An 11,277-nucleotide genomic window follows, 5' to 3' on the forward strand; every position below is an offset into this window, starting at 1 on the left:
TGACAAATACGAGCTGAATGTAGACCAAAAGGACGTTCAAATGGCTGTTGGTGAGTAGAGGTTATATACCAAAGTCTGCTTGGACTCGTCGAAAACAGATCTCGCATTCGAGAAGTTCAAGCCACTGGGCACAGTCCTATTGCCAGTATTAGACCGTCCTCGTCGTCGTTGCAGCTCCATGGGTGTCGCCAGATGACGCTAACCAGATCAGTCAGGCATAACATGATTATTTTTGGAAGCGATCGCCTCCCGCAGCCAATTTCAGACTAGCTTGCCAAGTCATGCACGAAGCGAGACTCGTGTTGCAACTTCCACCCTCTCTCCTTTCACCTTCTCGTGTCGCACCTGTGGCTGGAACATGGTGCCTGTCATGTACGGGTCAACTCAACTTTCGTTACCACTCGCAACCTGCATGGTCGTTGCCTTAACTGAGAACAATGTCCCTGCAAGCCACGTTTTGAAATTCATCGTGAACACGACATGTCGCTGCCATGCAAACGACTTGGCTCGGGTGCTTTACCCTTCATCTCGACAGTGTTGTTCGCTGCACAAGCCACGATAGCACCATTTGCTGCACCAGTGACCTATCAACGGCGAGTGCTATTCGTATTGCGAGACTTTGAGGCGGATGCCGTTGTGTACTGACCATCTGGTAAACACTTTAGGTTTGTGAGATGTCCCTTCGAAGCCGGCTTGCTCTTGCCTAATACGTACGATGTTACTTACTACGACCATGAGGCTTGAGGGTGTCAGGCTGAGTAACGTGGTTCGCGAATACGGGAACCCCAGCATCTGATCTCTCGTACTCCTTTGAGCATGACAGGAATATAAGAACGCTATGGACGTCCATCGCAACTCTATCTCAGCACAATTCTCACGCCAACGTCGAACTCTTACCCCCCCCCACCCCTCCCCTACTAATCGTCAGCAACCATGGGTGAGCACATCTATTACGGACCCTGGATCAACTGGGCACACGGCCCGATCCTCGGTGCCACTTTGACCCTCGGTGACAGAAGTGGTGGTCTCCTCACAGCCTTCATCGCTACATTCGTTACGATAGTGGGCGCACAACTCTTCAGGATTCTTACATATATCTTCCATCAGGCCAGGTCCAGACAATCTGTCCAAGACGGTCTCTATCATCAGCAGCAAGTCGTTTTTCGAAATACCACGACACCAGGCGGTGCTGCTTGGACCTTCCTTGTACAATGGTGGACATGGAGTGGCAGAGCACGATTGACCTTGATCAGGACAATCCCATGGGCGTTTTTCTGCCTCTCATACATGGCCCTCTTTGGTGTCGCAGCTGTCTTCTCATCTGAGATTACCAAGGGCCCTGGATCAGCGAGACTTGTTATTGGCGAAACCTGTGGCTACTGGGAAAGTGACGGCGATGGCACCACGATTGCAGAAGTCAAAGCCTACGGACAACGGGTTGCTAACACCAGTCTTGCTGCAGCAGATTATGCTCGATCTTGCTACGGTGGAAGCTATGATGTGCTGAGTTGCAGCAAGCTGACCAAGCCATCGATATCTACTACCGTCAGCGCCAATGCATCTTGCCCCTTCGCGCAAGGCATGTGTACCACAGGTGACACAGGAGCCTATGAGATCACGACACAGAAGATCGACTCACTATATGATCTTGGCATCAACTCCCGCCACTCCGATCGGCTAGAAATGCAGAAGGTCGCCACTTGCGCACCTGTCACACAGGATGGGTTTACCCAGACTTTGCCTGGCGGGTCAGAGAGTGGTATTGGTCTAGATGGCGATACCATCTACCAGTTTATGTATGGGCCCAGCAAGTTAGGCACAACAGACCTTAACGCGACCAATTACACCCACCAGTACAATGATCACACCGTCTTGGACTCAGTCTCGTACATGTTGAGCCCTGCCACGCATAATGCAGGGCCACTGGGCATCGTCGGTGGGTGGGATCCTGTGCCCGAAGTCAATCGAACCGACGCAGACGTTGCCTTGTTATTCCTGATGCAAAACGGTGTTTCGTATTCCGAGCCCGTTGACGATCCGATGTTCGCTGCACATGATATGATGGACCTCAGCTCATACCTTTCTGGAGCTGTTTACTACAACACAGATAAACATGTCACTACTATGGGTTGCACCGACCAGTACAGACTTCGCAATCCTGACAACAACCAGTGTACCGACTTAATGGGCATCATGCAAATCCTACCGTGGATCGCATCCACCGACGGTGACAGACTTGAACTCAACACCATTCAACAGGCAATCGCCATCCGGTTGATGCGAAGTGCTCAAACAAGCTCAATTGGCAGCATCATCTTCGCGATGGGCGAGAATGCTCTACTAGCCAAGGACGTTCTCGTCCAAAGCACAATGTCTGCTGGTCTTCCGAGCAACCAATGGCAACTCGAGATGGAAAGCTGGGTCAATAAAGGCCTGGCCGACCTACAGCTCAAGGTGATCGAATACGCTACTGGTCCGGCAAGCGTAGCTGAGGGTAGCCGCGTCTATCAGCCTTGGAAAGATGAAGATGGCGATAGCATGATTAACGCGGTCGCTGAAGCCATGTGCTATTCGCAAATGATTAACGATACGACGGACACGATCTCTTTCTCCATCCTTGGAATGGTTGTGCTATTCGGTATCGGCGGCTTCATCATCTTGCTGTCGCTGTTCATTGATATACTCGTGGGCTGGATGCAGCAGAAGTTCAATTTTGGTACACATGCTCGAATGTGCTGGCTGCTGGACGACAAGTTGCAGCTGCACAGATATCTCAATCAAGAGCTAGGTAATGGCAAGTGGACCGAAGACTTTGAGAGCATGCCTTTTACTGTAGTGCCTCAGCAGTTCAGCACGCTAGCTGTCGCGCATCGAGGAAGTACTGTTGACGACAAGGTGCAGATCTTGTATCAGCCGCAGCAGTATCAGTCCGCTGATACTTCTCCGAAGTACTCGCAAGTGACTACGGAAGAGGATTGGTTACCAAAGTGAGCTTAGACTTTGGACTTTGCATGGAGCGAGAGCATTCTGTCACAAATTCTTCACCATCCCAAGCGTGCAGAACTACGAGCAATATCAATTGAAGCAATTCAGAAACAGTGGACATTGAATATTAATCTACCCAAGCCTTTACGAAGCCTGGCCACCAAGCTACTCCGTAGTACTGTAAGTATCGCAGCGAGCCACAGGACACCATACCCGATACGGTTAGCCTTACTCTATGCCAACACTCTTGTCTTTGTCCTTCGATATCTCCATCTTCCCAGGACACCTCCCGTGATACTCGCTCTTTCCAACTCTCATTCCGCAGATGCACGAGCTCTTCTTGGACCACGAGATATTTGCTTTGAGTATGGGTCGTATCCACATCACTAACTTCCATGATGGCTCTTAAGGTGATGTCACCATTTCGCATCGCTCATGATCTACCTCACCTTACTCTACAGTAGCCATAGAGTCCTCACATTAAACGTAGCCTACAACTCCTCGCTCATAAACAGCAGCCAGCCCAAGCATCCCACCCACCACATTCCACACCACACCACAATCCAACCCACCCCCAAACCACCGACCAAAAATGTCCACCGGCGCCCTCTCACCCCCCACCGCAACCCACGAAACCCACCTCACAGCCCTCTCCCACCTCCACGAACACCCCCTCACCACACTCACAAAATCCCTCCTCGGCGGCCTCCTCCTCTCCGCCGGCGGCCTCCTAAGCCTAACCCTCACAACCGGCAGCCCCGATCTCCAACCCGGCATATCACGACTCCTCCAGGGCCTCACGTTCCCAATCGGCCTGGTGATAATCTACTTCGTTGGCGCGGAGCTATACACGGGGTATCCGATGTGGTTTTGTATCGTTGCGCTTGAACGGCGTGGGAGGTTGTGGTTGTATGTGAGTCGGATGGCGTGTAGTTGGATTGGGAATTTGATTGGGGCGTTAGTGTTTGGGTATTACTTCACGGATTTAACAGGGAGTTTGAGTGAGATCCCGTTCCGCGATGGTGTGCTCGAGATGGTAAAGACCGATATCGTTGAACCACGCTTCGAGGTTATACTTCTGCGCGCGATACCCTGTGGGTTCCTGGTTACGATGGCGATGTTCCTGGGGAGTCAGAATAAGGATGGGATTAGTAAGGCGATGGGGTTGCATCTGCCGTTTTTCCTGAGTGTTAGTGCGAGGTTTCCGCATTTGGTCGAGTATATGTATGTTAGTGCGGTTGGGATATTGCTGGGTAGTGAGCTTGGGTGGGCGAGGTATGTGTGGAAATGTGTTTTGCCGATTACGTTGGGGAATACGGTTGGTGGGGCGTTTACGGGGGGGTATTTGTGGTTTGTGTTTGTGGTTGGGGAGAGGAGGGGGTGGACTGCTGAGGCGAAGGCTGCGGTGATGGAGGAGGAGGAGGAGAATGGGAGGGTAACGTTGTGAAGGGGCTGCAGTCGAATTTGGCTCAGTCTTAACATTCCTCACTGCTGGCAGGTCTCTATTGTCCATCTAGCATGACTTCTTGCACGGTTGGTTTTTCCTTCCCCTGCCGAAGGCTCATATCAGACTCCGTTGCTCTTTCCACTGCTTGTACACAGCTACGTCTTACTGAGGCAAGATCTTGTCATATTTGACATCTCCCACCTTAACACACTTCCCCTGTACGTTCGAAGCTGTTCCTTTCGCGAAACTCCCATCGCCTGCAACGGGCCATTGCTCGGCGTCAAGCCAGAACTTCCGGTGGCTGGGCTCCCTCTTAATCAGCGCTTCGAAGTTCAGTGGATCCAACAGACTGTTGAGCTTCGGTCTGTTGTCGTTCCAGCCGGGGCCTATGCGCTCGACCTTGTTGTAGTCGAGGTAGCGCTTGCTGCTGGACGGCAGGAATCTGCCTGGATGCACGATGTTGAGCCATATGGTGTACAGTACCATCGGCGCACCCTCGAATGCGTAGAGATACCATTCTGTGCTGAGGATATTGTCACAGGCGCCATCGCATTTGCCTGAGCTAACGACGTTGAGGATGTTGAATTTTTCGACGGCCCGGAAGACGCAGCGCAGAAGGACGAGTGCCGATGTGCCGTAGAGCGTGATGCATACTATCGTCACGTTGCGCGTGAGCATGCCTGCTTTCGCGCAGCGTCGGTGTATCAATCCCACCAAACTGACAAACAGTAGCTCGACGACTCCTTGAAGTATAACTCCAGCGGCGAGCAAACTGGCGCCTCTTTTCAAGGGAGCTGTATCATTCTGCGCTGCCGACGAGAGCTCAGCGGCCCCTAGAGCAGTGAGAACCTCGACTGCTGCACCAAGATAAACGAAGAAATACACGACTCGGCCTGGGTGGAATGGTGCATGCATAGGGAGGTAATGCATCAGTCGGCCGAGGATGTTGTATTCGGCTGCTGAGTAGACGGGTGGGGCCATATAGATGAGCATGTATTGGGCGACATAGAGGCCCAGATTGGTTGGTCGATTGATAGAGAATGTGCGGACTATCCAGCCGGCCTCAAAGATTGCGCCTGCCCATACCATGAAGAATGTGACGCGCCAGTATCGGTAGCGGCTGGCGGGAGAATTGTTAGCAGTGGACGAGACGCCGCGGACATGGCTTACAAATTCTGGGATATGTGAAGTCCAAACGATGCGCCAACGAGAGCGGCGAAAACGGCTGGGAGAACTTTGTTAGGATTGTAGGAGTAGTACTCCGTGGGATCGGTGCTCGAGCTCATGGTCGTGGTTGAGGCTGGAAGCGAAATCGTGCAAGATCGGTGGAAGACAAATGATGACTTGTGAAGCGCTGTCTCGTTGATGAGTATGTCTTGCTCAGACTAAAGGCATACCTATTTATGACCAGTTTCACAGACAGCTTTCATCATTGCATTCTGGCACGGCCACGGGCGTCATTCAACCTTGTGGGTGGGCTGAACGCTCGAGCGGCGCATCACCCCGAAAAGGGATAGCAGCATGTACCATGGTACTTTGGCTGGGAGAGATTGCAGGACGCACGAGGCTGTGACATGCCCGAAAATAGGCTATAGCTGATGGAGGTAGCAGCACGATATTGTACCATTGCTTCAACGCGGTCACAGCCGAGCGAATGTGAGAGTGCGACGAGATGTCAGTCGTCTCGTCGTTTGATTGGGACGACTTGATCCGTGGCGAAGGAGATCTACATTACATTCGAGCGCAGCTTCGACGCTGTACTGTACTTGGTAAGATGTTGATCGACGGTAATCGATGAAGAAACTGTCTGATGCCAACAACGACCCACAGAGCGCTACATAGTCCCCGAAGTAGCTTAGTGTGGTCTACCATCGGAAAGTGAAGCGAGGCTTTGCTGGTCGGGATGAAGTCATGCCAAGCATAATAGCACCGGCGAGATCAGCTCAAGAGATCTTTCGCAACCTTCACACCAGTCCATACCGTGTCATTTGCCAGAAGTCGATTCATCCGCAGAAGTGCGTTAGAGCTGAGACGAGATTAGGAGACTAATGTCATTCCTAGAATGTTGGACTTTCATATTTCTCCGAGCAATATTCACGGGTTGCCGTGAAGCCTGTCACACGTTGCAGCCCGGCATTGACCGAGTTTCTGATCCGATCAGTTCAACTAGCCATCTTCGGTCGTCCGTCGGATGACTATGCTACTCATTGGTCATTCAGTAGCCCACCATGGCCGGTAAGGCAGCAGGTCTCCCTATCCCAAGCCAACAATGATCTTAAGTCCACCTTGCAGTCCCATGGACCAGATTTCTCGTATTGCATCGCTGTGCTACTGCATGAGTGAAGGCATATGGTTCGATCCCTACCGGACGCAGCTGTCCAGTCGAGGTCATCATGCCTGGCGTACCATCAGGGAAGGCCTGCGACAACTGTCGCAAACAGAAGAAAAAGGTGAGTGATCAACGACACATACGGCATGAGATCCCACTGAGTCTATGCAAGTGCAATGAAGCGACCCCATCCTGCTCCCGTTGTGTGCGACTACACTTGGTCTGTGTTGGGTCTGGACAAAAGAGGTACCAATTCAAAGGACCACAGTGTTTCCGAAAGCAGCAGAGCAATTGTCAGGTAAAGCTGGTCTGCACAAATGGAAAGCATCTCGCTATGCGACCAGGATCCGTGCCGAGCAATCAAACATACCGCTTGACTGGGGCGCTTATTGATATCATCAAGGACTCTACAGACGTCAGGTTCAACCTCGCGTGGACCTATGGCGAGTTTCTCAACGATGCAGCGCAACGCTTGGGTACGAGCGAAGTTCTGGACGCATCGATCATGGCACTAGTGACAGCCCATGCAGCTATCTGTACCCGTCGGAAAGACCGGACCACGGCTCTAGTGCAATACTCGAACGCGCTTTGCACGCTTAGAAGGACTCTCGATGACCCTGTCAAAGCATGTCATGCAAATACATTATGTGCTATCGTTGTCCTCTTATTATGCCAGGTGAGCGCATCGAGTTTTCGCACGGTACACTACTAACCTTCCAGGGTATGAACGGTGCAGAAGGGAGTCGGTGGACCGGGCACTGTGAAGGCGCCGCACAAATCTTACGCGTTCGTGGCTTCTACAACCCCAACGATGCGTTTGAACGAAAGATTCTTTTATGCCTGAGAGGACCTGTGGTATGATTTGACTTCTGAGCGTATCCACGATGCAGCTAATCACATGTTCAGCTGTTCGAGAGCATGTTCAACGAGAGGATCGATCTCAGCCCGCAAGAATGGCGATTACTTGTTGACGCTAGCTTCCGTGAAGCTACCCCCGAGGATGAAATGATGCGCTGCATTTCCCACCTGCGCGACTTTCTGCGCCAATATAGAAAGGCTCGACATGACCAAGGGGTTTTGCTTGATCTAGTTTCGGAGTTACAAGTTCACTATCGGACCATGCAGGGTCTATTGGCTGACCAACGAGAACGGCTTGGTGCCTACGAAGCAGATAATGCGGCCCATTTCAAATCATCCATAACTACCAGAGTACATTCAGGATACCAAAGCGCATTTGGCGTCGGTCTCGTCATAGCGATCGCATACAACTGCGTGCTCAGCGGTCTCAGCCCAGATGACACCGGTCTCATCTCCGACTCTGCCTCATTCGTGGCAGATGTGCTGGATCTTGCAAAGAATGCCTGCAGATACAGGCCATTAGGCTCTAGCTACATAGCATTATGTCTAGGTGCGGCTTGGGTCGGTACTATGGACGTCAACGCAAAGCTTGCAGTCGAGAGAGCATGGGATGACTACGGCGGCGATTTTGCCCCCGGACTGGAAAAGCCTCCCATCGCAGAACTCGAGTGGACTACTCGGCAGTTGCGACTTCAGGACGCTGATCCTGGACAGCCAGCGTCGCCGCTCGACCTTCCTAGATTCGTACTTGGCGCGGCGTGAGTGTCCGGAACGAGACGCCTCTATGTCAGCTCGCCGCACGACGCAGTCACATCCCACCTCCATGTTCCTCCAATGTCCCATTCACATCAACGATCCCATCGAAGAAAGAAACGCCTCCGAGGCTCACCAAGGCTACAGGCTACTCTCGTCGACAGGCCTATAAAGGCACAGTTCAGCAAATGAATGGGTCATTCCGAGAGTTACTGCCCCCTTTCTTTCCTCTTCCGATGGACCAGCTCACAGCTTTGTTCCGCATAACGAGCTCTTCCTTGCGCAATATAAGCCTCCGATATTGATCCCTACCTCTACCCGTAATTCACCTTTCCAAAGACACTGGTGCTCTATCTCGTAGAAAGACTGACTTTAAACTGGTCTGGTCAGTGGCGTATCCCTCAGTCTGTGTCTACTAGCAACAGTCAATATCGCTAGCGGAAGCATACGTGAGATAGTACGCAGGCAAAGGGCGAGCACTGATGTATATCCTCCCAAACATGATTAGCTTCAACTTCGGCATTTTTTCGGATCCTTTGCCCCGGATCTCTCCAGCTTCCACCACGAGCGACAGGGATCATATCTCGGAAGCGAAGACCTCGGCTGAAGTCCAATCAGCATCATCATAACAAAAGTTCGAGACTCCAGGTGCGCTTCGGAGCGGCAGCCTCAGCTCCTTGTCCGTCCGCTGGTCGATGACCTCTTACTGTTCGATGAGCATGCCAGGAATGATATAGTCGTCGCTGTCAAGAAGTTGTCGTACTACGCTCACCTTCTCACTCCTCCAAGATGAGCTCGACAGCCAAAGACAGACTCTCTAAACTAGCCTCTCACCTTGCTCCGTCTTCCGCTTCACCAACAGTCGCAGAAGCCACAGACAATGAGCTAGTCATAGACGGCCGCATTCGAGGCACGACAAACTGGTTCAATCACCACACGCTCTCTCCGACCTTCTTCCTGCCCCGCGCTGCCCAGATAGAACCCGGAGCACCAGCAATCTACCACCGCACAGTCAACAATGTCGTCCTCCGCCGGACCTACGCCGACTTCGCAGATCGAGCCAGTGCATTCGCCTACTACCTGAAGAAGAAAGGCTACAAGCGCATCGGACTCCTACTAACAAACACACCCGCCTTCCTCTACGCAACATACGCTGCCGGCGCAGCAGGCGCAGTCGTCATAGCAATAAACTACAGACTGAAAGAGGACGACATAGGCTACATCTTCCAGCATAGCGACGCAGACTTCGTGATCGTCGACAAAGAGTTCGTAGACCTCCTAGGCGACTTCCGCAAAGCGAAACCCCACATCCCCATCCTAGTCGACGACGACACAATCGACCCGCACACCCACGACGAACTCGGTCCCTTCGGCGACGCCCTCCGCGAAGGTCGCAACCACGAGATCTCCCTCGGCTCTCAAGGCTGGGATGGTCTAGCCGCACAAGCCCCAGACGAACTGTCCGTCAATGCCCTCGCCTACACCTCCGGCACAACCGCCCGCCCCAAAGGCGTAGAATACACCCACCGCGGCTGCTACCTCGGCGCCCTAGGCAACGTAATCGAAAGCGGCCTAAGCTACCACGGCACCTCCCGCGCCCGCTACCTCTGGACCCTCCCCATGTTCCACGCCATGGGCTGGACCTTCCCCTGGGCCGTCACCGCAGCCCGCGGAACACACTACTGCCTCCGCAAGATCGACTACCCCTACATCTGGAAGCTACTAAAGGAAGAACAAATCACACATTTCTGCGCCGCACCAACGGTGAACACGTTGCTCTGTGCGGATAGCAACGCGAGTAAACTGGAGCAGGAAGTCAGAGTGACCGTGGCCGCCAGCCCACCCACAGCGCATCTCTTCGAAGTAATGACGGATCTGAACCTGCACCCCGTCCACGTCTACGGTCTAACGGAAACATACGGTCCCATCACAAAAGGGTACCAGCTATCCTCATGGTACGATCTCCCCACCAAAGAACGCTACGGCAAGATGGCGCGCCAAGGTCACGGTTTCGTGACCAGTTTGCCTGTGCGAGTGACCAAAAGCGGAGATGATATCCCCGAGGACCAACTCACCGACGTAAAGAAAGATGGGAAAGAAATTGGCGAAATCATCTTCACGGGAAACATCTGTGTAAGGGGCTACTACAAGGACGAGACCGCGACGCGGAAGCTCTTCGCGGGTGGCGCGCTGCACAGTGGTGACTTGGCTGTTTGGCATCCCGATGGCGCGATACAGATACTGGATCGGGCGAAGGATATCATTATCTCTGGTAAGACCCTTCCCTTCTCCCTTTGTTTCCTACGAACTCCTCCATGCTAACATCACTGTGTCCCAGGCGGCGAAAACATCTCCTCCGTCGCCCTCGAATCAGTAATAATAACCCACCCCGACATCCTCGAGTGCGGCGTCGCAGCCGTGAGTGATGACCAATGGGGTGAGAGACCCAAAGCGTTCATCACCGTTAAGCCGGGGAAGGAAATCACGAATGAGAGTTTTATAGCGTGGTGTAAGGAGCATCCGGCGATGAGTAGGTTTATGGTGCCGAGGGAGTGTGAGGTTGTGGGGGAGTTGCCGAAGACGAGTACGGGGAAGATTAGGAAGAATGTGTTGAGGGCGTGGGCGAAGGGGGGTGAGAGAGGTGGAGAATGAGTGAATGGAGAGGTGGAGTTGTTGGTGTATAGTGTGTTAATGTTCCTTTGGGGTTGGGTTGCGATGTATGTACGACTATTCGTCTGTCGGCTTGGTGGAAAGGCGAGCGGCTCGTGTGCACCTTGAACTTCCTGCGATGTTATTGGGCGCGTGAACTGAACAGAGTGGGAGACTAGTACCTCGTTGAGGGGAGCTGCTGGTCCCTTTGTTTTGTCGCGCCTTGTTGTCCAAGGTCAACTTCCAGGACTTCAAT

At 52.7% G+C, this 11,277-nt stretch overlaps 5 protein-coding genes across 5 annotated transcripts; 4 read left to right on the forward strand and 1 right to left on the reverse strand.

Annotated features, from left to right (window-relative positions):
• Positions 1-933: 933 nt before the first annotated feature.
• On the forward strand, positions 934-2,991 carry PMZ80_009929 (uncharacterized protein; the record flags this gene model as incomplete). Its single annotated transcript, XM_064878322.1, has 1 exon — positions 934-2,991. One exon carries the CDS (start codon positions 934-936, stop codon positions 2,989-2,991), a length of 2,058 nt encoding a protein of 685 aa, XP_064725890.1.
• A 586-nt stretch (positions 2,992-3,577) lies between these two features.
• Positions 3,578-4,432, forward strand: PMZ80_009930 (uncharacterized protein; the record flags this gene model as incomplete). Its single annotated transcript, XM_064878323.1, has 1 exon — positions 3,578-4,432. One exon carries the CDS (start codon positions 3,578-3,580, stop codon positions 4,430-4,432), a length of 855 nt encoding a protein of 284 aa, XP_064725891.1.
• Positions 4,433-4,594: 162 nt separating this feature from the next.
• Positions 4,595-5,718, reverse strand: PMZ80_009931 (uncharacterized protein; the record flags this gene model as incomplete). The annotated part of the gene is made up of 2 exons (XM_064878324.1): positions 4,595-5,552; positions 5,603-5,718. 2 exons carry the CDS (start codon positions 5,716-5,718, stop codon positions 4,595-4,597), a joined length of 1,074 nt encoding a protein of 357 aa, XP_064725892.1.
• A 1,377-nt stretch (positions 5,719-7,095) lies between these two features.
• PMZ80_009932 (uncharacterized protein) lies at positions 7,096-8,381 on the forward strand (the record flags this gene model as incomplete). Its single annotated transcript, XM_064878325.1, has 3 exons — positions 7,096-7,437; positions 7,482-7,616; positions 7,668-8,381. 3 exons carry the CDS (start codon positions 7,096-7,098, stop codon positions 8,379-8,381), a joined length of 1,191 nt encoding a protein of 396 aa, XP_064725893.1.
• Positions 8,382-9,161: 780 nt separating this feature from the next.
• Positions 9,162-11,024, forward strand: PMZ80_009933 (uncharacterized protein; the record flags this gene model as incomplete). Its single annotated transcript, XM_064878326.1, has 2 exons — positions 9,162-10,644; positions 10,711-11,024. The coding sequence occupies 2 exons, from the start codon at positions 9,162-9,164 to the stop codon at positions 11,022-11,024; spliced, it is 1,797 nt and encodes a 598-aa protein (XP_064725894.1).
• Between the last annotated feature and the right edge of the window lie 253 nt (positions 11,025-11,277).

This window comes from Knufia obscura (genome assembly GCF_036327395.1).
Source record: "Knufia obscura strain CCFEE 5817 isolate CBS 148926 chromosome Unknown scaffold_15, whole genome shotgun sequence".
Taxonomy (NCBI): Eukaryota; Fungi; Ascomycota; class Eurotiomycetes; order Chaetothyriales; family Trichomeriaceae; genus Knufia; species Knufia obscura.